The sequence below is a fragment of the Felis catus genome, chromosome D1 (genome assembly GCF_018350175.1).
Source record: "Felis catus isolate Fca126 chromosome D1, F.catus_Fca126_mat1.0, whole genome shotgun sequence".
Classification (NCBI taxonomy): domain Eukaryota; kingdom Metazoa; phylum Chordata; class Mammalia; order Carnivora; family Felidae; genus Felis; species Felis catus.
In genome coordinates this window covers 39892659-39918142 of record NC_058377.1, presented here as the reverse complement: position 1 = coordinate 39918142, position 25484 = coordinate 39892659, and the positions used below count along the sequence as shown (strand labels likewise).

Here is a 25484-nt window from a genome sequence, read left to right as displayed (position 1 = left end):
GGAAGAATTCCTGAGACGTTTTTGGTGCAAAAAAGGTGCTTTTCTTATAAAACGGGGCCAGGACCCCATGGGCAGAAAGACCTGCACTTCGGCTTTGTGAAGCTGGCGCTTATGTATCTACTTAGCGCTCAAGGGGGTACACGCAGGGAGTATTAGATCCTAAATGTCTTCTCGAAAGATTTCTCTGGTGCGTATCATTCAGCTCGATACTAACTATCCGTGAGATGTAGAGGCAGTCATGAGACCCTTTAAGAATGCAGCCGTCAGCATCTATTCGATCTTTATCAAAACTATGCACACTATAGGTCAGCCTTCTGGGCTAAAGGTGAACACTTTTCTGCTCATATCCTTCATCGATGATAAATGGTAGACACAATTCCTTAAATAGTTTTGCGATATCTGTCCTCCTCTGTGGAATTAATACTTATGACATAGTCTCGGGCACTCAGACTGTTAAGTTTTACCACTGCTTCTTAACCCTTTAAGCATTGCTTATCTCCATTACTCAGGCATAAAATAAAAATTAAGCTCATATTACATGCCAGTGTCTATTATTAAGCTTGCTGGAGACAATGTATTGTTTTCCTCAAATTACGTCTTCGTTTTATCACTCTTCAGACATGTTTCCTGAGGTGTAAGCCCTCAAATCTCAGCATTCTCAGAAGGACGCTCATTGCTAAGACCCAGGGACCCATTCATTTCCTTTTCCCGACTTCTTGACGGCCTTCCGCAAGCTGGGATGCCAGCTTCCCGCCTTCCATCGCTTCAAGCAAGTAACTTTTAAAACGCAGACGAACACCACGGACCAGCCCGCCCTTGCCCTCGGCACTAAGATCCCTCCCCACCGCCCTCTGCCGGCCGCGCCTCCTTACAGACGAGGAAGTTTTTCCCGGCGCTGCACTGGGATTCACCGGAAGCGCTCCCCCCGGAAGCGTGGAGAGCCAGCGCCTGCCAGTCGGGTTCCGGGAGACTCCGAGCGGGGGCGGGGAACTGCAGTGCATTCTGGGAAAGCCGCCAAGCCCTCGGCTTTGTTTCCCGCCCCAGCGCGGCGTTTGGTTTCCGGAGGTCCGCAGAAGCACTGCGGTTCCCGGCTTGCGGGCTTTCCTCGGAGGCGTCTCTCCTTCCCACCTCGGGTTTTGGCTCGCGCGGCAGTCCTCCCGACGCCGCCAGCATGTCTGGGGTGCGCGCTGTGCGGATCAGCATCGAGTCGGCCTGCGAGAAGCAGGTCCAGGAGGTGGGCCTGGATGGCACTGAAACGTACCTGCAGCCGCTGTCCATGTCGCAGAACCTGGCGCGCCTGGCCCAGCGGATCGACTTCAGCCAGGGTTCGGGCTCCGAGGAGGAGGAGGCGGCGGGGGCCGAGGGGGACGCGCAGGACTGGGCTGGCGCCGGGTCCAGCGCAGACCAGGACGACGAGGAAGGTAAGGCCCGTGTGTGCTACTCCAGTCCGCGGGCCGGTCTGGGGACCCCGGTACCCGCCCAGGTAATGCCACCCTGCGTCTCGCGTGCTAGACGAGATGCGGTGCGTGGGCGAACTTTGAAAGTAACTTCAGTGCGGAAGAGTGATCGTGCTCACTGTGGTCTTTTCACAGCCTGACGGTTTAGGGCGCTGCCTGCCTCCTAATACTCCTTATCCTTCTGCACGTTTTCTTGAATTGGAGCATTTGAGGCACTGTCACTGATGAAGCGTTTAAGTCTGTTATGGGGCATACTTGGTGAAGAAGCCTGCGGTTCATATCGCGGCTCCGCCACGTCTAGTCGAGTTACTTTGCTTCCCTTTGCAATGTGGATGATGCTAATTACACCTACTGAAAAGAGAGGTCTGTATTGACTGGAATATAAGATAAAGTCTAAGAGGTAGGCTGGGACCAAATCGTGTACAGCCAGTAGGCCAAGGTAAGCATGTGACTTTTATTAGAAAGCCAGCTGAAAGCTTTTGAAGGATTTTAAGTAGACTGATGATTCTGTTTTAAAAAAGATTATTTTGGGGCACCTGGGTGGCTCATTGGGTTAAGCGTCCAACTTGGGCTCAGGTCACGATCTCACAGCTCCCTGAGTTCCAGCCCTGCGTGGATCTCTGTGCTGACAGCTCAAAGCCTGGAGCCTGCTTGGGATTCTGTGTCTCCCTCTCTCTCTCTCTGCCCTCCCCTGCGCGTGCTCTGTCTCCCTCTCTCTCTCAAAAACAAATGAACATTTTTTAAAAATTAAGAAAAAAAAGATTATTCTGGATCCTATGTAGCGAATGGATTACAGGGAAAATGAAACTGGAAGGAGGGAGACTGGTTAGGAGAGAATTACAGAAAAAGTGTGAATGGGTTTTGGATTTTCATTATTGTCAGGGATAAAAAATAGTCACAATGATTTAGGTATGTGCAACAGACCCTGTGTAAATGGGAATTTAAAGATGGCATTTCAAATCAGTGGTGTTAGGATAGCTGGGGGTCCATTTGGGAGTAAAAAGCAAATACTGCCTCCTACACACTCAGATTAGTTCCACAAGGATTGAAATACAAATGAAGAGAATAAAGTAAAAATTGGAAGGAAACTATAATCATAAAACTTTGGGAGTAGAAGAGACCTTCTTAATCAAGATAGGAAATACAGAAAATATAAAGACAAAGAGATTAATTACATAAAAATGTAAAATAATAACGGAAAAAGGTGCCATGAACAAAGTAAGAAAATAAATGACTGGGAAAAGTATTTGCAACATACAGGACACATAGTAGTCAATATCCCTGCTAGTCAAAGATTCCCTTCAAACTGGGGTGGGGGGGGGGGGGGGGAGAGACAAGGCACTAGAAAAACAGCCCAAAGGCATAAACAGCTCACAGGAAAAGACTTCAGATCTCGCAATTAGGGAGAGGCAAATTAAAACACTATTCTGGTGCATTAGCAGCAACATAGTATCCAGTGTTGGGAATGTGAATTGGTAAAGCCTTTTTGGAAGGTTAGCAGTTCAGTATGTGTCAAAAATGTTAAACGTGTATCTCCTTTGACCTACTAAATCATGGCTAGGAATTTAACCTACAGAAAAAGTTGTCCACATACACAGATGTGTGTTGAGCATGTTTACCATTACTGACCTTATGGAAAGCAACGTACATGTCCGTTAAATAGGAATGGTTAAACTTACTGTACAGCTATGCTCCAGAATGTCAAATAGCGTTAAAAGAATGAAATAGATCTATGTACTGACATGGAAGTAGCTGTAGGACATATTAAGTGAGGAAAAAAAAAAAGTAATAGAAACATGGAAGTAAGTGTATATAAATGCATCGAAAAACAGTTGGATGGGTACACCTCAACTGTTAATATTGATTACTTCTCGGGATGGGACAGAACTAGGGGTGGGGAACAAAGGAAAACTTTTACTTTTTTACTCTATAACTATTTGAACTCTATATAATGAGCATGTATTTGGTGGAATTTAATGAAGTGATTGAAGAGGTTGGAAGGCATGTTAACAGTTTTTAATATCGGAATGCTGCCCTTATAGATCATTTAAAAAAAATTTTTTTTTAAGGTTTATTTTGAGGGAGAGAGAGAGAGCCCGCATGTGCATGGCAGTGTGGGGAGAAGGGCCGAGGGAGAGAATCCCAAGCAGGCTCCTCCCTGTCATCAGAGAGCCCAAAGTGGGGTTGAACTCAGGAATGTTACCCAAGCCTACCTGAGCCAAATCTTGGCCTGAGGCAAAATCATGAGTCATTTATCTGACTGAGCCACCCAGGTGCCCCTGTAGGTCACTTTTATTTTTGTACTTTAATGTATTTTGGAAATTCTCTCGTTATTCAAGTTTTTTTTTTTTTTTTTTTTAATGTTTCTTTTTGAGAGAGAGACACAGAGTGTGAGTAGGGGAGGGGCAGAGAGAGGGAGACACAGAATCCGAAGCAGGCTCCAGGCTCTGAGCTGTCAGCATACAGCCTGACACAGGGCTCAAACCTACGAACCGTGAGATCATGACCTGAGCCGAGATTGGACATTTAACCAACCGACTGAGCCACCCAGGCACCCTTCCAGTTACTCAAGTTTTAAAAGCTGGAAGAAAAGGGGTATTTAAAAGTCTTGCATATATTGAAAAAAAATACTGAAATGCTTACCTGTAATGTTGGAATGTTAGATTTAAGCTGTGGAAATTAGATATCATGTTTGTTTTGCCATTGTAGGAATGCGAGCTTAAATATTAACACAAAGATTCATGAAAGGGTACGTGGAATGGGATAAAACAGGAAGCGATTTGAAATGAAAGTCATTGTTCTTTTAGTAATTACAACATCTCAGTGAGATTTCTGCCTTCTAGTCAGTGTAACTCATACCTGTGTGTTTCCTTTTTTCTTTCTCTTTTTAGGGTTGGTAAAATTTCAACCTTCTCTTTGGCCCTGGGACTCAGTGAGGAACAATTTGAGAAGTGCCTTGACAGAGATGTGCGTTCTCTATGATGTCCTTAGTATTGTTAGAGATAAAAAATTTATGACTCTTGATCCCGTCTCTCAGGATGCACTTCCTCCAAAACAGGTATTTGTGGGCTTTAATTGAATAATGATACCATTTTATTGAGTCCCAGGACCACTTTTCAGGCTGTGTGCCTTCTGTCCCCTTTGCCTTTCATGCAAAATTAAGTCAGATGAAGCTGTGAAGACTGGTTCAAAACAAAGGTGTGAAACCTCATCTCCTTTATTTATCATTTTATTAATGGTCCTGAGACCCTTAGAGGAGTTAAGTTTCATTAATAATATAACACTTGAAAGTTTCCCAGATCTTAACAAATTCTTACAGCCCGGATCATTGGTCTGCATGTATTACACAAAAATGTGATAGTGAAATGGCTGTGGAGTCAGACAGACCTGGGTTCAAATCCTGCCTCTGCCATCATTAGTCCTGGGTCCTTCAGCAAGTGAGTTTTTTCAAAGTCTCACTTTTCCCCTCAACCTGTTTCTAGGGCCTGGTTTAAAAAGGCCAAATTATGAAAGCTAGGTGAGATTGTTGCAGTTTGAGGGAGAGCGTGTTTAATTTTTGAGCACGAGAGGATGAAAGGGAGGCAACAGAAGGATGCACTAGTGAATGGAAAGTCTGAAATTAAGGAGGCCACTTGGGAGGTTCTCAAGGAAGAGCAGCATTAGGTCCACGACCAGGTTAATGGCGAGAAGAGGAAGTAATGGTTGTTCTTGCCCATTTGTACGTAAAGTGCATTGAATGTAATTACTCATGTGGTAATAGTTTCGGAATCTAGAAACGCCATGCTGGAAGACTTCTTAGAGATCATTCAGCCTGGTTCCTTCGTTGTACAGAGAGGACACCGAGGCCCAGAGGGATGCGTGACACATTCCGAGGCAGCACAGCCCGTGGTTAGAGAGCCAAGACCACAACTCTGGCACCTTATTCCTAGCCCATGGCCTTTACCTGTGCTCTTCCCAGAGAGGGGTCTCCAGGAATTTCTTGATCTCTCCAAGAATTTAGAATTCACTTCCCTGACACGGTCCAAAGATGATGGTGACCTGCACTATTCTTTAAACCTGTGGATGGGAATTTTCCCCATTCTTGGTTACGCTGTAGTGCAAAAGAATTCCTGGCTCTTTCTCTTGCACAGCTGACCTGCCATTCTGCTGTTGCTATGTAGAGTTAAGGAACATAACTATTCAGAAAATTAAAAATGTATTACGTTTTAAAAATTGACAAGTGATTATTGTGACATTTTATGAAACTTGGTGATTTTGATTCATGCAGCCAGAAGACTTTTCTTTTGTTAAATTTGGCTTATTTGGAAGTGTATCCGGTTACTAGAGTACACAAATCGGTGGTGATTAATGGGTATTTAGGTATGTACATATAATACATAGATTATGCTGTCTCATCAGTTTTCCGGAAATCAGCCTTCAGTGAAGTGCATTAATTTTAATGCTGTGTGGCTTCAGTCTTTATTCCAAAGGCACATTGGTAGCTTGCCATCGTGTAATTATACAGCTGTACTCATTGGGGTCATTCATTTATTCCAGAAATCAAGTAGTAGGTGCTGAGCATTGTTCTAGCGTCCATGGACATAGTGGGTCTCGCCATCGTGGGTGACTTTGAAGCAGGGATTACAGAGAAGGGTATACACGGGGCCGGGGGTGGGCATTTGTACGACACGAGAGGGCAACCCCATCTAGACTGGGCAGAGTTCGCATGAGTTCTGATTTGTAGTCCAGTGTGGTGTTTGTGGTTTAACATAAGTTCATTTGGGTTGACGGGAGAAATCGTTAAGGTTGTTATTTTTCAAAAAACAGTGCTTTTCTTTAATTTCTTAATTTTCTCCTGAGTAGGTATTTTATTATTGAGAAATGTTGAAATCATTTACAAATACAGAACTGTATGGTTGGATTGTTTTTGCTAGAACCCTCAGACACTGCAGTTGATATCTAAAAAGAAGTCGCTGGCTGGAGCCGCACAGATCCTATTGAAGGGGGCGGAAAGATTGACCAAATCAGTCACTGAAAACCAAGAAAATAAGCTGCAAAGAGACTTCAACTCTGAGCTTTTGAGATTACGGCAACACTGGAAACTCAGAAAAGTTGGAGATAAAATTCTTGGAGATCTGAGCTACAGAAGCGCAGGTATAGATCATTGTTAGAAACGGTCCTTTTAAGCTGTAGCTTGTCACAAAACTATACGGGGTTGACTGTGATGTTTATACGTATGGCTATAACGTATGGCTTCTCAGTTACGGGTTACATTTTGAAATTTTAATTTCTGTACACATAAGCCTGATAAGCTAAAATTACTCATATAGCCTTATAAGTGAATATAGAGAGAGAGGGAGGGAGGGATTCAGTTTGAAAATCTTTAGATGCATTTAACAGAAAGCTTATGTGCTAACACACCCGGAACCATAATTGACATTTTAGTCAGAGATAAAGGAGCTAGGACTGGACTCGATCAGGGGCTCCTTTGTAACCCTTAAAAATTAAGCAAAAGGGGCACCTGGGTGGCTCCGTCGGTTAAGCATCTGACTCTTGACTTGGGCTCAGGTCATCATGTCATGGATTGGGAGTTCGAGCTCCACGTCAGACTCTGCTGACGGTGCAGAGCCTGCTTGGGATTCTCTCTCTCTCTCTCTCTCTCTCTCTCTCTCTCTCTCTCCCCCCCCTCTCTCTCTCTCCCCCTCTCTCTCTCTCTGCCCCTCCCCTATGCTTGCACATGCTCTCTCTCTCTCTCTCAAAAAATAAATAAAAATAAGCTTAAAAAGTTAAAAAAAAAAAAAACCAACTGAGCGTAAAAGGAAAAAGAAATGTTTCCAGTCCACCTTAATTCTTTTTTTCTCCATTAAGTCATCTAAGCTGTTGTCACATCCTGGCTTAAGGGAGAGAGTGGTGAAAACACTTTGCCTTTTGCCCCATTCTACCAAGGTTGCAGGAATATATTTTGTTGGCATATACCAAAATTTGATGATCTTGAATTCACATCTGTTTGTACAAACTTTTTATTGTTGACCTATAATACGTTTCCGGAGGTAATCATGCTGCTGTCTTGTAAGCCACTAAGGTGTATTCAGAGGAGCGACACAGTAAAGGTTTACAAGACTCCCAGCTCAGTGGAGTAAAAGCTTTGAGTGCCAAGGGACAAAGCAAGGAGCCCTGGCTGTGATCACCGTGGTAACAGGAGAGTGATAGTTTAAACAGACTCATTTGCCAGAGGGAGCCATCGTTGTCCTACCATTAAAAGCAGGCAAGGTGAGGTGGTTTAAGTCAGTACCGGAGAACCTAAGTGTCTCAGCATTTGATGTAAACTGGGGAATTCTGAAGGTAAAATCCTATTTCAAGATGACCAAGACTTTTTTCTGGTTTTTTTACATATTTTTAAAAATTAATTACTTAATTATTTCATTTACATCCAAGTTAGCATATGGCGGAATAATGATTTCAGGAGTAGATCCCAGTGAATCATCCCCTATGTATAATACCCAGTGCTCATTCCAACAGGCGTCTTCTTTAATTTCTCTTACCCATTTAAAATGCCCATCCCCCAACCCACAACCCTCCAGCAAACCTCATTTTATTCTCTGTATTTAAGAGTCTCTTATGTTTTGTCCCTCTCCTTGTTTTTATATTGTTTTTGCTTCCCTTTCCTTACGTTCATCTGTTCTGTGTCTTAAAAAGTCATATGAAGTCAAGATATTTGTCTTTCTCTGACTGGCTAATTTCGCTTAGCATAATATTCTCTAGTTCCGTCCACGTAACTGCAGATGGCAAGATTTCATTCTTTTTGATTGCTGAGTAATACTCCGTTGTGGATGTGTATAAATATATATATATATATTTATACACACCACATCTTCCTTATCCATTCATCCATCGATGGACATTTGGGCTCTTTCCATACTTGGGCTATTGTTATAAACATTGGGGTGCATGTGCTCCTTTAAAACGGCACACCTGTGAAATACTATATACTTAAGGTATGTCAAATTTATGTGTTAACTTGTTTCTATTTTCTTGTTTTTAATAAATACCCCATTAGGATCTCTCTTTCCCCATCACGGTACATTCGAAGTAATAAAGAATACAGATATTGATCTGGATAAGAAGATACCTGAAGATTACTGTCCCCTCGATGTACAAATTCCTAGTGATTTAGAGGGGTCTGCATATATCAAGGTATTTGCTGAAGTTTTTTGTTTGTTTTTTTTTTGAATGTTTATTCTTGAGAGAGGGAGACCACACAAGCAGGGCAGGGGCAGAGAGAGAGGGAGACGGAGAATCCCAAGCAGGCTCCGTCTACGCTGTCAGCACAGAGCCCGATGGGGGACTCAGACCCGCAAACTGTGAGGTCATGCCCTGAGCCGAAGTCAGGCACTCAACTGACTGAACCACCCAGGTGCCCCTTGTTAAAGTATGTTTTAGTAATTTCTTCACCCAGAAGTTAATTTGCTAACATTTTTTCATGTTTTTATTGTCCCATAGGTTTCAATTCAAAAACAGGCTCCAGACATAGGTGACCTTGGCACAGTCAACCTCTTCAAACGACCTTTGCCCAAATCCAAACCAGGTGCAGTTATGTTCTGTCCTCTAACTTCTGGTCCTGTCTGAGCTTACATTCCCAAATAAACTGGTGATAAACGTAGATAGGAAAAGTCGGTACTCTGGAGTAAGGACAATTGGAAATTTATTATTTATAATCCGTTAATTAACCGTTGGTGAATAGCTGTGCAATCTTTTTTTTTTAAATCGAACTTCTTTACCAGTTTTCTATGTAAACGAAAGGAAAATTTTTCAGTTTTGGGAAAGATATGCTGTAATACAGTGTTTTCTGAACTTTTATTGTATGCATTCAAGTCCCCACTTAAGCGAATTAATGCATAATCCAGTCAGATAATTGATATATACATATGTCCCCTGTCTTTCAGGTTCCCCACACTGGCAGACGAAATTAGAAGCAGCGCAGAACGTTCTCTTGTGTAAAGAAATTTTTGCGCAGCTCTCTCGGGAAGCCGTTCAAATTAAGTCACAGATCCCTCACATTGTGGTGAAAAACCAGATTATCTCTCAGCCCTTTCCAAGTAAGAGCAGCCAACCCTTTTGAATTTATAAATAGGACTTTGTGGTTTGGGGAACAGGGCAGAGGGGCTAGTTACGTATTTGGCTGCGTTGAGGGAACAGTAAGAGCAAAGCGGTAGCGTGCTGTCCATAGTGGTGGCTCATAAAGCGCGCAAGACACAGCACGTCTCCAATGCTAGTCTGTGTCCTAAGTAGTGTCACTCCTGGATTTTAAACCACATACGCGAAAAACGTGTACTAGCAAGGCTGTTATTCAGCAGCAGTTGCTTTGAGGTGTCTGCTGACACCGTTCGTGGACTGTTTCCCAGGGATCCTGTCCTGCTGGCTAAATAAGATGTCGGTCAGACAGTGGTTATTAAATGCCCGTAATATTCCTAAATTTGTGGAAATTGGGATTTTAATTATATTATTATTCAAGAGCAGTTGGAATTGCCCTGGAGATCAATTTGTTGTTAGCCGTGTCACTGATTTTTGTTTGTTTTTAAAATTGTGAGATGTAGCTTCTTGAGTCTTGTCAAAGGAATGGGTTTTACAAGTGAAAAATTCCATCCATGCTTTCATGGCAGCAAGGAAGAGTATTTGTCTTTTTTCTAATCAGCACGACCAGATACCCACTTGGTGGGGTTTTTTGTTGTTGTTTTTCCAAGGTTGTTGTTTGTTTTTTTTTTTTAACATTAATTTTTGAGAAGAGAGAGTGAGCATGGAGTAGGGACAGAGAGAGAGGGAAACAGAATGAGAGGATTGGAAGCAGGCTCTGTGCTGACTGCAGAGAGTCTGATGTGGGGCTTGAAGTCATGAACCGTGAGATCATGACCTGAGCCGAAGTTGGACGCTGAACTGACTGAGTCCCCCAGGCGCCCCAACTAAGTGTTTTTTGTTTTTTCAAAAATGGCGTTGTGTTTTTTGTTTTTAATTTAAAGGCAAGAAGAAACTAATTCACATACAGTTTCTGTTGAACTCTCTTTATCCACAGTTCAAAGTCAACAGCCACAATGTAGGTCAATAGAACTTGAATTGTTAAAATACGTGATGGTTGATTATATTCCTGAATAGTCATTTTGGTGTGAAAATGGTAATCGTGAAGCCTGATCTCCAAGTTTAGAATGCTCTTTTGAGAAAGGGCTGTGATTATACTTCATGAAGACAGTTGTGCTTTTCTATATCTTCGGTTATTTGCATCTGTCCTATTTCTTTTTATAAATAGGCTTGCAGTTACTGATTTCTTTGTGCCATTCCTCAAATGATAAGAAATCCCAAAAATGTGCTACTGAGAAGCAAAGTCCGGAGGACCATCTTTATGTCTTAGAGCATAATTTGCATCTACTAATTAGAGAGGTAATGGAATAAATGTCTCTTCTTGCGTTTTGGTAAGCATACCCAGTGCGGTGAATGTGCACAGGCTCCTCTCTGCTGAGTCCTCGTTATTCCCCTAGTGATGGCTTTCACCGTCTGTGATGTGAAGGATCCTTACTCTGTGTTGGGGGAATACGCCGATAATCAGAATTCTCAGTCTGTGTTCACAAGCTTAACTTCTAGTGGTAGAAATAAACCTCAAGCTTGATACAGACGCACCAGGAAAGTGTGCAGGGTACAGAGGGAAAAGTGATTCTGATTGAGTGATGGGGAAAGTGTCATGCCAGAGCCTGTGAACAGGATAGTTATTTCAGGACATATTCTGCTTACACGTTAACTAGAACTGTGTTTGCAGAGTGCTGGCTCACAGTTTAGGCTAATTTCAAAAGAATCCCCTGAGAAACTTAATAGAAGTATGTATTCCAGCCTCCCCTGCCTTAAATATGTAAGTATTAGTTGCTTTAAAGAAAAAAAAAAAGTTTTTTAAATTTGCAATTGTTTACGGTGACAGATGTTAACTAGGATTATTTTGAATCATTTTACAGTATATACTAACATCAGGTCATGATGTTGTCTGCCTTAAACTCACACGTTCTATGTCAGTTATGCTTCGGTATGAAAATTAATTGAAAACGGCTCTTCTTGTTACAGTTTCATAAACAGACCTTGAGTTCCATCACGATGCCTCATCCAGCAAGCGCACCTTTTGGTCACAAGAGAATGAGACTTTCGGGTCCCCAGGCTTTTGATAAAAACGAGATTAATTCATTACAATCCAGTGAAGGGCTTCTGGAAAAAATAATTAAACAAGCAAAGCATATCTTTCTGAGGAGCAGGTAAAGATGAACAAAGTAATGGTTTTTCTTCAAAGCCTCAGTCATGTTTCCTTTATTACTTACCTCCTCTGCATTATTTTTGGCATGCTGTAACCTTTTGTGCCAGGGAGAGGAAGCGGGGTGTGGGATAAGAGTTGACACGGATGGTCCTGTCACGTGTGGGGAAGACTTAGCTTCAGGGCCCATGTAACTGACAAGATGGCTTCTGACGCTGGCTGCAGTTTCGGAAGGCACCTGACTAGGAGTATGCCCTGAACCCCACACCTTCTTCAGTGACCCATTCGGGAGATACTTGTTCCTGAACGGATTCTAATCTTTTTTTTTTTTTTTTTTTGAAGCTTTCCCTATTTTTTTTGGGCTGTCTCACGTTTTAGGACTTGGGAAGGTGCTTTCCCATATGTTGACTTCTCTCGCTTTTGTTCTCTGGCATCAGGTGGTATTAGTTATTTTCAGTGATGAGAAGGTTCCAACTTAGAGAAGTTGTGCAACTTGCTCCAAGTGAGACTTGGAAAGAGTAGCAAAATCCGGGTTCATGCCCAGCTCTGTGGAGCTCTGGAGCTCATTTTCTTGCTTCCATGCACACGACAGGAGAACCTTGGTCTGTGAGCGTAAGTCGTTCGGAAACATGCTTGTCATCCCAAGCACTCTTCTCCTATCAAAGCGAATTTCAGGAACCATTGGCTCAGTTGTGATCATGTCACACTGGGTGTCACGTACTGTTCGAATTGTAAGACACGCTCGTTTATCAAGTTAATATTTGTTAGAAGTGTTTGCTTCTCTTGGGGAACACTAGCAGAACAAGTTACTTGCAACCCAAAGTTTTATGTTTGCAAAAGAACTTGTACTTAAATGTGCCTTCTTCACATGCTAAAGGTTTGCGCGCCTGAGTGGCTCAGTTTATTTTGAGAGAGACAGAGACAGTGCAAGTGGGGGAGGGGCAGAGAGAGAGGGAGGCAGAGAATCCCAAGCAGGCCCCGCGTGCCAGTGCAGAGCCCGATGCGGGTCTCAAACTCACAAACAGCGAGATCATGACCTGAGCCAAAACCAAGAGTTGGATGGTTAACCAACTGAGGCACCTAAGTGCCCCAAGCATCTGACTCTTGACTTCAGCTTAGGTCATGATCTGGAAGGAGGGTCATGAGATTGGGTCCTACATGGGATTTCTCTCCTCTCTCCCCCTCTCTCTCTTTCTCAATCTCTCAAAACAAATAAATAAACTTTAAAAAAGAAAAAAAGAAACATGTTGAAGGTGCTCTTGTATTTTAGTATTGTTCCTTGGCGAAGAGAGCTGTTGTTTACTTCATTTAGAATGGTGCCTTGATAATATTCCAGACTCTCAGGTGTGGGCACACTGTGCCGTGGATGAGTGTTTATTTTTGATTTTTATTTTTTCATGCTAATACAAGGCATGGTTTTCTTTTTAAATTTTTTTTAATGCTTTATTTATTTTTGAGAGAGACCGCGTGAGTGGGGGAGGGGCAGAGACCGAGACACAGAATCCGAAGCAGGCTCCAGGCTCTGAGCTGTCAGCACAGAACTTGTACCCAAGAACTGTGAGATTATGACCCGAGCCAAAGTTGGATGTTTAACCGGCAAAGCCGCCCAGGCTCTTCTGCAAGTCATGGGTTTTTTTCAACGTTTTTATTTATTTTTGGGACAGAGAGAGACAGAGCATGAACGGGGAAGGGGCAGAGAGAGAGGGAGACGCAGAATTGGAAACAGGCTCCAGGCTCCGAGCCATCAGCCCAGAGCCTGACGCGGGGCTCGAACTCACGGACCGTGAGATCGTGACCTGGCTGAAGTCGGACGCTCAACCGACTGCGCCACCCAGGCGCCCCTGCAAGTCATGGTTTTAATGGCACGTACGTTTGTAGTCTTTAAATGGAAACCTAAGCCTGAAGCTTATAGTAAAATGAATTAGGAAGACATGTTCTGAGAAGAGAGCATGGTGCAGTAAAAGGAATAAAAAATTTGGGGTAAAAAAATGTGCTTAAACCAGGGCTCAGGAGGCGCTTGGGTGGCTCAGTTGTTTGGGCATCCGACTTCTGCTCAGGTCATGATCTCATGGTTCCTGGATTCGAACCCTGTGTGGGGCTCTGTGCGGTTTGTGGGTTAGAGCCCCACATTGGGCTCTGTGCTGACAGCTCAGAGCCTGGAGCCTCCTTCAGATTCTGTGTCCCCTTCTCTCTGCCCCTCCCCTGCTCGTATTCTCTTTCTCAAAAATAAGTAAACATTAAAACAACAACAAAAACAGGGCTCAGTTACTTGCTAACTAACTTTGGGGCATTTTTTGTTTTTTTAGTTTAAGTTTATTTATTTATTTTTAGAGACAGCATGTGCATGAGTGGGGGGTCGGGGGGCAGAGAGAATGGGAGGGAGAGAATCCCAAGCAGGTTCCGCTCTGTTAGTGCAGAGCCAGACGAGGAGCTCAATCCCACAACCTCTAGTTCATGACCTGAGCCAAAATCAAGAGTCAGGCACTTAACTGACTGAGCCACCCAGGCGCTCCACTAACTTTGGTTTTCATATCTATGGCCCTCCACCTATTTTTCTGCCAGTTAGGGATATAGGAGTCTGGTCTTCGGGTCAAAAGAAATATATGCAGAAGTTCCTTATAAACAATAAAATAGGGTAGGTTACTGTTGTCACTTTCATTTGTACGTTTCAGTTATAAAAACCTTTAACCTAAAGTCAGGGGAATGAAGGTAGCTATTTTTGGAATCCTCATACATTTTCAGAGTATTGTTATAGTGTTGGAGGCAGCAAAGCTTTAAAAATATTCCTGTGTTCCCCAGTTATAAAATAATTTTCCAACGTATCAACCCCAACTGTATAAATACCATACACAAGCAAGACCTGTTATTAACATGCTCATGTATTTTGATATATATGTGTGCTAGGGTATGTGTATCTTTTTTTTTTTTTAATCTGGAATCGGGGCGCCTGGGTGGTTCAGTCAGTTTATATCCTGCTTTCACTTAATATTATAAATGTTTTTATCTTTCATTAAATGCTTTTCAGAGATATTTTAATAGCTGTGCAATATCCCATTATGTAAACACTCCATGATTTCTGTTACCAATTCTCAGTCACTAGATAGTTTTTATTTCCAGTTTATTGAGGCATAATGCTAAGATCAATGCTCACATACATATCTGTCTGCTGTAGGAATTTTTGGAAGAAATTCTGTCAAGGAAACAAATCCCAGAAAAGGAAGAGAAAGTTGAAGAGGTTGAAAGAAACCAGTACTGGAGCAGAAGCAGTAAAAGAGCAAACCCCAAACCCATTTATGTAAATGGCCTCTTGTCCTCAATGGCAGTTTGCATTTCTTCCCAATCAAGTACTGGAATCAGATAACTAGAAACCGGAGACCTCCAGTAGTCTCATTAAGTGTCATGAATTATGCTTTGGTTCTGGGTAGTAGCTGTTTGATTAGTATGTTAGACTACCGGTTATATACCTCAGCTTATGGCTGTGTCACCTTAGGCAAATTACTAAGTGTGGCTAGACTGAAAAATAGAGATAATCATAGTGTCTACTTGACAGGGTTGTTAGTGAGATGAAACGATACAGTTCATGAAAGCACTTACTATGATCTGTGGTACATAATGAGGAGTTAAATCGTATTTCTCGTGTACATATTTATCTTTCTTGGAGTATAAAGTTTTCATTGTGCAGAAAGGCTCCCTGGCTTCTCAGGAAAATGATTGTAGTTCCGTGATAGTAAATGGGCCTCCACTGTGGGTGTGCCATTTGTTACCAGGGACCAAATTATTAACATCCATGAATGATTTCTGTTCTCTTCAGACCTGAGGCATATACCCTGAAAGTACCCTTCTTCCTCTGTTCTGATGAGTTTTCCTGAGAGAAAACAAGTTGGAGTTCAAAGGAAATAAACCTTTTTTTAAGAAAGGTCTTTGCGGGGTGCCTGGGTGGCGCAGTCGGTTAAGCGTCCGACTTCAGCCAGGTCACGATCTCTCAGTCCGTGAGTTCGAGCCCCGCGTCAGGCTCTGGGCTGATGGCTCGGAGCCTGGAGCCTGTTTCCGATTCTGCGTCTCCCTCTCTCTCTGCCCCTCCCCCGTTCATGCTCTGTCTCTCTCTGTCCCAAAAATAAATAAACGTTGAAAAAAAAAAAAAAAAGAAAGGTCTTTGCTTTTCAAATGTAGTATTTTTGAAACGTAGTCCTCCCGTTTTCAAATAGCCGTAACATTAATAAAGTGATTTATAATCTTACTATTTAAAATGGTAGCTTTTTAAAATTTTCACCTTCTTTTCTTTAAAAGAGCTGCTGCAACCATTGACAGCTTGGCAAGTCGCATCGAGGACCCTCAGATACAGGCTCACTGGTCGAATATTAATGATGTTTATGAATCTAGTGTGAAGGTTTTAATCACATCACAAGGTTATGAACAGATATGCAAGTAAGTGTCAAAAATAAGTTGTTCGTTTCAAACGTTAAGTTGCTTTTTACATATTGATGTTTGCTGAATGATTATATCGAGATTTGGGGTTTTATTTGCTGCGGTGCCATAACATTCCAGTAAATTCTATCAACTGTAGAGGTTTTGTGCAAATGAGAAGTAAGAAGGTCTGAAATAGTGTCCGTAAGGTAAATGTCACATATTTGAGTTGTGGCAAAAAATGAACCTCATCATTGAGCGGCCACACCTTACACTCTGGTCCGCTTCAGTTCTTGCTCGAGGCGGTGGCGAGTCTGGGGTATTTGAAGTGAGCAGGGCCGTTTGTATTAGAGCCTATACTCTCCATATTGTGCCTAAAACAGCCTAAGTTTTGTAGCTCTCCTGGCGGGGGAGATGAGAGGATTAAACCTGTGTCCAATCCAGTTCATGATTATGCTCTTAAAATGGGGCTGAGAGCTGTGTCTGTAAAGGGGGTGAAATGACTTTTGTCCCGACCATTCACAGAGAAGCACTCTCCTTCACTTACATTCACAAATCACGGGCTAAGATACACGGGACAAATTGGTGGTTGCCAGGGGGTGGGAGGCGGGGTGGGCAAAAGGTACAAACTTCCATTTGTAAAAGTTCTGGGATCTAATGTACACCATGGTGACTATAGTTAATAATACTGTGTTGTATATTTGAAAGTAGCTAAGAGTAGATCTTGAAAGGTCTTATCACAGGAACAAAAATGGGCAGCTTATGAGGTGATGGGTGTTAACATACTACGATGATCATTTCATAAAATGTATACACTAATTACATCATCATGTTCTACATACACCCTAAACCAATCAACGATGTGTGTCAATTATATTTCAATAAAGCTGGGGAGAATAAACCAAGTTAATAAAATTAAGCTTGTAGCCACGGAAGGCATTTTGGCCTCCGTTTGAGCCTCTTTTGAAATTTAACAACTGGGGTTCCTGGGTGGTTCAGTCAGTTAAGCGACTAAGTCTTGATTTCATCCAAGTCATGATTCTAGGGTTATGGGATCGAGCCCCATGTTAGGCTCTGCACTGGGTGTGGAGGCTGCTGGGTATTCTCTCTCTCTCTCTCTCTCTCTCTCTCTCTCTCTCTCTCTCCCTCTCTCCCTCTCTCCCTCTCTCCCTCTCTCTCCCTCTCTCCCTCTCCCCCTCTCTCTCCCCCTCTCTCCCTCTCTCCCTCTCTCCCTCTCCCCCCCCCCGCCCCTCTCCTGCTTGCACTCTCTCTCAAATAAAATATTAAAAACTAAAATTAACAACTGATAGGATATAGTTAAGTCCCCTTCCCCAGGTCAGTCTGAGAGAGCCATTAGCAAACATTTATCAATGTCGGTGAGTACCTTTTCTTTTTCAAGTTTTAGTTGCTTTATTTCAGGCAGACCTAACTAGCCACTGTGCTGTCTCCGTTGAGCAAAACATACTGAAAACAAAATCACCACCCTCAGGAGCAGGAGAGTATAATACCCATAAATTGTTGTTTGTTCATTTATTTATTTATTTAATGTTTGTTTATTTTTGAGACAAAGACAGAGCATGAGCAGGGGAGGGACAGAGAGAGAGGGAGACACAGAATCCAAAACAGGCTCCAGGCTATGAGCTGTCAGCACAGAGCCCATTGTGGGGCTCGAACCCACGAACTGTGAGATCATGACCTGAGCTGAAGTTGGACGCTTAACCGACTGAGCCACCCAGGCGCCCCTTAAATTGTTATTTTTTAAAATTTTTTTTTTTATGTTTTATTTTTGACAGAGAGAGACAGAGCATGAGCGGGGGAGGGTCAGAGAGAGAGGGAGACACAGAATCCGAAGCAGGCTCCAGGCTCTGAGCCATCAACACAGAGCCCGATGTGGGGCTCGAACTCACGGACCGCGAGATCATGACCTGAGCCAAAGTCAGACGCTCAACCAACTGAGCCACCCAGGCGCCCCAATTGTTATTTTTTTAATATAGGGACTTTAATTCACTATTTTTCAAAAATGAAAAATCGCTAGGGAGTATGATGTAAAAGATTGGATATAGAAGATAAAGGAATACACAGTGGAAATCAGTATTGCAACTTCCAGGAAAAGATGGTGGGGTGAAGGTGGATCATGGTTTTCTTCCCCTATACTATAGAGAAATAAGGAAATAATTGAGGTGACTTGGAGTGTGGTGGGAGAGTAGCTGTTGAATAAGGTAAAACAAGTTTGGCATGCATTTTAACTGTTACGGCTAGGTGATGGGGCCATTGGCTTTCATTGTATTTCATTGCATTACTTTTGTATATATTACTATATATGCAAAATCTGCTATGTACTTTTGCTTAAAATTTTCCACCATAAAACATTACGAGAAAGAGTACAAAGGAGTGGAAAAGAAAAAAAAATTGTCAGCATTGAGTTATTTACATTTACAAGACCAAACAAATGTGAGATTATGGTTTCAGGGCCCGGGGTAAAAGTTCTAAACTTCTGAGAAGAAGGGTTGTTGACAATGTATCCTTGACAGCATCAGGAGGGAAAGGAAGTAGTAGAATGCCCTTTTCCTCATCTTTTATAGCTGGGGTCAACTTAGATTATTTAAAGTTGAAAGTAATTCTCTTAGGACTTCCCAGAAGCATCTAAGAAGTTTCTACACATCCTTCTAGGAAAGTCTGTGCATTTACAAGCATATATATCCTACTTTTTTCCTACAATATTGTGTGCTTTTAAAATATTGAGACGTAATTCACATAAAAAATTTACTATTTTAGAGTGTACAGTTCAATGGATTTTAGTATATTATTTATGTTGTATATCATCACTAATTCTAGAACATTTTCCATTACCTCAAAAAGAAACCCTATACCTATCAGCAGTCATTCCCAATTTGCATGTTTTTTTAAATATTATATTGGTGAATTGCATTATTTTATATTGGTGAATAGCATTCCTTACCACTACGTAGAGATTTACTTCATTCTTTTTACAGCTTCATTGTGTTCATTGTATGTACCATGACTCTTAATCAGCCTTCTGTTGATGAACATTTTATTGTATTTTTAAATATTTATTTATTTTTGAGAGAGCGCAGGTGGGGAAAGGGCAGAGAGAGGGGGATAGAGGATCCTAAGTGGGTTCTGCACTGACAGCAGTGAGCCTGGTGTGGAACTCAAACTCAGAGCCACAAGATCATGACTTGAGCCGAAGTCTGACGCTCAACTGACTGAGCCACCCAGGTGCCCCCTGATGAACATTTTAGTTGGATGCCAGCCAGGTAACTTGTACACATGCAAGTACATCCGTAGGCAAGTATATCCGTAGGATAAAGCCCTACAGGTGTAATTGCTGGGTCAGAAGATAAGGACGTTTAAACTTTGCGTTAATGTTACCAAATTGCTTTTCAAAGCAGTTGCCACAACTATGCTTCTACCAATAGTAATCATAATTTTTTTTAAGTTTATTTATTTATTTTGAGAGAGAGAGAGCATGCGCAAGTGGAGAAGGATCAGAAAGAGGAGGAGAGAGAATCCCAAGCAGGCCCTGCACTGACAGCGTGGATCCCGACACAGGGCTCAAACTCACAAACTGTGAGTGGAGCCAAATCAATAATCAGACACTTAACTGACTGAGCCACTCAGGCAGTACTCAGTACCCAGTCACCCAGTACTCAGGCTTTTTACCATTTGGTTAAGTTTGTAAGTTTTTCCTTTTAAGCCTTCTGAATTTTGTGTTTTTCTTTGAAAGAAACATGTAAACTTTTAATACATCAAAATTACAATTTTACATAGATAACTGACACAATGTTTTATTCCTAAGTGGTCACTGTAAAGTCAAGTCTAAAAAAAGAGGTATTTTCAAATGTGAGGAGATATAATGCTATTTTATCCTTCAGTTCATCTAGATGGTTTGATTTGGAGAATTTCATGTTTCTCATAGATGTTGTATGCTAGTGCTAAAAATTTGTAAATTGGTTTGGAAGAGGGTCGTTATCTGCATGTTGTTTTATGAGTTTCTTTATTTGACCTAAGCCAAGTTAATAGAGTATATATTTTGACTTGTTTGCCGATTATTTCAGGAGAGGGTGTGGAGTTAATAAGAGCTTTTCCTTTTCCGTATGAGAATTTGATCTTCGGTTAACTCTTTAGCTATAGTCCCCTAGTAACCTGCTAAGAAAAGATGCCACCTGTGTTACTAGGCAACATTGCTTTTGGCAAAAATAATCCCAAACTGGTAAAGTGGATCTGGACTGGAAGGAATTATAAACACCTGATGGAGGTGCGTTTGGCTTTTCCCAGATGGAGTGACTTCTCAAACTGGGCAGTATCTCCTGGCGGGGGACTGTGGAGACCATGTCTATGGAGTTGTCATGAGGACATGTGGCTCTTATACGGAATGAGGCTTCTAAAGTCGGGGCAGGTCCCCCACATGCCCAGTGTAGATCTCATCTCAGTGCAGCAAAGGTGTGCAGATTGTCAGAGCAGAGTGGCAGTGGGTGTTGGCCGGCTGGCAAGCTGGGCTTCCTCTCCTGCATCCTTCTGCGTGCATGGGTGACCTAGGGGCATCTGGTGGGAGTCTGATGGTTACCTTGAACCTAAGACAACCCCTCTCTCCCATGGGTGTTGGTGTAGGTTATCAAAATTGTTATTTTCGGTTTCTTTGGTGTTAAGGTTTAATGTCTGTGGCATCGTATGAGGTAATTTTGAACATTTCTGATTTTTAGTATATGTGTCTATAAAGGTCCATTCAGCTGCAGTTGAATATCGGAGTTGAGCAGATCCGAGTTGTACACAGGGATGGAAGAGTGATCACACTGTCTCACCAGGAGCAGGAGCTACAGGACTTCCTCCTGTCACAGGTAAGAGTTATAGACCGCAAGTCTGGGGCCTCTTGCCCTTGTTACCGCTTAAAGAACAAAATGAGTAAGGAAGAGTTAAGGTATATTATAAAAAGAAAGCTATTTTTGTCCGCCATCTTGTTTAATTTCTAGTGCACATTTTACAACTTAATGGCTAATTGTGAAACTTTGATAAATTGTTCTAGATATATTTCCAGTTAGTTTGTGGTTAAGATGAAGGAGCAGCTCGGAGACTGTAAACTTCGGATTTCTCACGTTTGCCTGGGTTTACAGCCCCTTTGGGTCCACACAAAAGTGGAGAATTACCCCAGAAAACCAGAGGAGAGATCAGATACAAAACTCTAGTGACCCTCCATGATAATAAGTGGGATATTTTACTTAAGCCCTCAGATAGAGTTCTTCCGTGTTAAGGAGCAGCCTGGAAAGTGCTGGGTTCTAGTCCCAGGTCCACCACAAATTTGCTTTGTGACGCCGGACAAATTTCTGGACCTTCCTTTCCTCTTCTGTAAAGTTAAGAATAGTATTTCTCCTGTGTTCTTCATGGAGTTATGATCCAGTGAAAAATTGACTTGTGGGAGAAAGGGTAGGTTTAGGGAAGCTAATACGCTTTTCACAATATACACATTTATATTTCACATAAAGCTGAAAAAAACATGCTCTCCATCCTAGAAGCAATAATCTTCTATACTGACTTCTTTCTTTGGTGCCAAGTAAATAAAATGCATTTGTGAGATACGGCAGTTCTTGGTTGATTACACTTAAACTGACTTTCGTGTCTCACACACACACACACGCACACAGAACTATATTGGGAGGCTGTTGGGTAGCTCTGAGAACCAATGGAAAGTCTAAAGAACAAGGCTGGCAGGTGGCGGAGATCAAAGGAAGCTGCCCCGTCAGAAGCACAGCCAGGACAGCGGCTGCTGTCAGTTGCCATCCTGACACTCCCACTGCCTTCATCGCTAGTGGCAGAGCGCGCTCTAACTTGCCCCTGTGCATTAGTCAGGATTTTAGTAGAAAATAGGTGGCACTCAGTAATTTTTCTAAGGATTTACAAAAGTGTGGGTGTAGGAGAACCGCCAGGGAAAGTGTGGTGACCTGGTGCTAGTACCAACCAGGTAACCAGGCCGGGGGGTGCTGAGTGGTCACCAGTCCTAAGCCAGACGGATAAGGGGAGGGCTTGTAGGTGCCCTAAAGGGGGAGAGTCATGTGGAACAGGCCACCTTGGAAAAACACTAGTCGCCTTTCATCACCGGATACAAGCTCACGGGGAAGGGTACCGACCTTGCTTTCCTCTCTCTTTCGCCATCCTCTGGCTCCCATTACCTTGGTTGCTCCCGTTATCTGAACCCACCCTGAAGCCAAATGATGTAACCATATGGGTCATCCTCTCTGGGTGGAGTAGGGTGGAGAGTGGATTTGCAGGGGTAACTGGAAGATACTCAGCACACCCCGCTGCCTTTGGTACTGCGCCACATTCGGTGATCCAGGTGGGAGTCTTTGGTTGGCCAAGTTTAGGTCACGTGTCTGTGCTCAAGCTGCCATCGGGCAGGGAAGGCGAGCATCAGGCTATTTTAGCCTCTGCGGTGGAAGGTGGGATCCTCCCCCGGTAATCACAGAGGAGGGTTCCTCACACAGAAGATAGGATTCCTGTCTGTGCTCGGCAGCGGACACCCCAACAAAAAGTTCACAGTCGTGATGTCAAGCTACCGCAAAGTAAATATCCATGGCAATTACACATAAAGTTTCCTTTTTCGTTCACAGATGTCACAGCATCAGGTGCATGCAGTTCAGCAGCTCGCCAAGGTTATGGGCTGGCAAGTGCTAAGCTTCAGTAATCACGTGGGCCTTGGACCCATAGAGAGCATTGGCAATGCCTCTGCCATAACGGTGGCCTCCCCGAGTGGTGACTATGCTATCTCAGGTACTGGCTGCTGCTTGGAATGTGAAGAGGCCTTTGGGAGTTTGGTCTTAACATTTACCTGTAATAGACATACTTGGGAGTCATTTATCTCTGCAGTGAGTTCATATAGCAGTTATGCTGAGCTTTTATCTGATCATAGCTATTATTCAGAGCAACAAATTATTCTCTTCTAGTGGTCTTAAAAATGTTTTGCTTGGTGACACATTTTCCTAAGAGATCTGAAAACTGCCATCAGCATCATTACTCCTAAAGTTCAAAACCTTTGATGGATAAATGCTTTTTGAAAATGTACTGCAAATTGGCAAGAGTAATATCGGATCCTAAGGACATGACGGGATGGAACAGAGAGGAGAGGTGTTTTTGGAGTACTTGCGGCTTAGTGTAGTCTTTTCTTTCCTTCTTTCTTTCTTTTTTTTTTTTTTTTTACCGTTTATTTTTGAGAGGCAGAGAGAGACAGCACAAGCAGGGGAGGGGCAGAGAGAGGGAGAAACAGAATCTGAAGCAGGGTCCAGGCTCTGGGCTGTCAGCACAGAGCCTGACATGGGACTCAAACTCACAAACTGCGAGATCATGAATTGAGCCGAAGTCGGACACTTACCTGACTGAGCCACCCAGGCGCCCCAGTGTGGTCTTTACTAATACCTGTTCTAAATATTTGAAAGAGTGAGCAATTAGAAATTTTTCCCCCAGAACCATGGTCTGAATCTGTAGGCTTGGTCATTTGCTCGATCTTTATTGATAAGAGTTTCAAAATACCCATTTCTTCTTCGCTGAGTAATGAAGCCTCATTAAAACCTGAAGTTCGTAATTCAGAATAATCTTGCCTTCTCCCTCCCAGTCTGATTCTGAACGTTTGAGTTTCCTTCTATATTAGATGTGTATCAAGTGTTTAGAAAAAAAATAAATTGGTTTTCTGAAAATATACAGGACATATGACTTTCCTAAGCCAGAATTCATCTTGCCACATTTTTATGATACAAACAGTAATTCGTGAATATTTATACCACCCTAGTATATATAAATCAGCAAGGTTTGTTTGTTTTTTTGCATATGAAAACGGACCAGCGCTTTTAAACTAGAGCTTTTAAGTGCATATGCAGAAAAGGTTTTTGTATTCGTGGTAGAATGAAGTTGTGGGACGCTTCCTTGTTTTCTAGTTTGGAAATTGACCATACTGATATTTTGGTTTTGCTCCGCAGTTCGCAATGGCCCTGAAAGTGGCAGCAAGATCATGGTTCAGTTTCCCCGGAACCAGTGTAAAGACCTTCCGAAGAGTGATGTTTTACAGGATAGCAAATGGAATCATCTTCGTGGTCCGTTCAGAGAAGTTCAGTGGAATAAGATGGAAGGTCGAAACTTTGTCTATAAAATGGAGCTGCTTATGTCTGCGCTCAGCCCTTGCCTGCTATGATCCTTGTTTCCAGCACGGTCTCTGGATTGTTTTTTGGCAGAGAAGTTTCCAGAAACGGACTTGAGAAGATGAACCATTAAGCACAAGAAAGAGAAATTTTCCAAAGGAGTATTGTTTTAAAAAAATAATTAGCAGATGTTTACCTAGCATTTTGAAACCTTTCACTTTATAAGTGACGAGTGCTTTGAAATGCAGAAGCTTATGTACAGTTATAGGGTATATAATAGGGAGATGCAAAACAACTTTTTTTATGCAGTTAACTTGAAATGTTGCTAATTTATGGGTTTGAATTAACTTTTTAAAATATTCCTTTGATGTTGACATCAAATAAAGCGTATGGTTAAAAATTCCAGATACTCGTTGAACTCTTAACAACCTAAATGAATGTTTTTTTTTTTGTTGTTGTTGTTTTTTTTTTTAAAGAGCACTGATGATTTTAAAGTTTATTTATTGAGAGAGAAGAGAGCAGAGGAGGGGTAGAGAGAGGAGAGAGAGAATCCCAAGCAGGCTCTGTACTGTCATCGTGGAACCTGTCCCTGGGCTTGAGGTCACAAACCGAGAGATCATAACCTGAGCCAAAACCAAGAGTCGGTTGCTTAACCGACTGAGCCACCCAGGCACCCCCAAATGAATTGTCTTTTATCAACTCATCTCATTCTCCTATTCGTTAAAAAGATTGCTTAAGAATATACAAACGCTCTTACAACCCAGCTTTCGTACAGAGCTCACAGTGAAAGAAGACCTCTTCCCCTGAAGTGGAAGGATCTACACGCTGGCAGGAAGATCCTCTCCCCCTTCCGTAGCAGAGCTATTAAAGCTACGCTTGTCTTGGCAAATCGACTTCCTCTTCCTCCAATTGCCTTTATGTACGCCTGGGTCCTCTGAGAGCATCCTAGAAAGTGCTCAGCCGAAGGCACAGAGGGCAGAGTATATTTTTAGGGTTTTCTCAGGTCCCTTTTTTGTCTCTTCCGCCACTTGAATGACCTCTGTCCCTTAAGACGGCAAGTGCTCACACCCCGCCCCGCCTGCCCCTGCAATTCTCTAGCCTCCACCCAACAGCTCTGGATTCCTTCTTTCAGTGAAAGTATTGTCCTGTCTCACTCCATAAAGCGCTCTTTCTCCAGGGAAAAATACGAATGGATCTGTGGATTGATTACATTTTACAAATAAC

At 42.5% G+C, this 25484-nt stretch overlaps 1 protein-coding gene and 1 non-coding gene across 6 annotated transcripts; both read left to right on the top strand.

Moving 5' to 3' along the window:
- Window positions 1-908: 908 nt before the first annotated feature.
- Window positions 909-24665, top strand: MED17 (mediator complex subunit 17). Of its 5 annotated transcripts, none has more exons than XM_019811638.3 (13): window positions 945-1421; window positions 4349-4515; window positions 6371-6590; window positions 8494-8630; window positions 8937-9021; window positions 9380-9532; window positions 10735-10865; window positions 11535-11719; window positions 14888-15010; window positions 16003-16140; window positions 20861-20978; window positions 22743-22902; window positions 24102-24665. In XM_019811638.3, the coding sequence occupies exons 1-13, from the start codon at window positions 1172-1174 to the stop codon at window positions 24311-24313; spliced, it is 2079 nt and encodes a 692-aa protein (XP_019667197.1). In that variant the 5' UTR covers window positions 945-1171; the 3' UTR covers window positions 24314-24665. The 5 variants fall into 5 exon arrangements, 4 of the variants coding, with proteins under 4 accessions (XP_044894544.1, XP_019667197.1, XP_003992664.1 ...); XM_045038608.1 differs by lacking the exon at window positions 945-1421 and adding an exon at window positions 1623-1820; XR_002145517.2 differs by lacking the exon at window positions 24102-24665 and having other exon boundaries at window positions 928-1421; window positions 20844-20978; window positions 22743-22876.
- LOC111556845 lies at window positions 5497-5632 on the top strand. The gene has a single exon (XR_002736561.1). It is a non-coding gene; the product is annotated as a small nucleolar RNA SNORA46 (small nucleolar RNA).
- Window positions 24666-25484: the final 819 nt, after the last annotated feature.

Excerpts from the sequence above, each read along its gene's own strand:
- MED17 (XM_019811638.3), top strand. The coding sequence starts at position 1,172 with ATGTCTGGGGTGCGCGCTGTGCGGATCAGCATCGAGTCGGCCTGCGAG. Across the intron at positions 1,422-4,348 it reads AGACCAGGACGACGAGGAAG|GGTTGGTAAAATTTCAACCT; the intron begins GTAAGGCCCGTG and ends TTCTCTTTTTAG. Across the intron at positions 11,720-14,887 it reads CATATCTTTCTGAGGAGCAG|GAATTTTTGGAAGAAATTCT; the intron begins GTAAAGATGAAC and ends TGTCTGCTGTAG.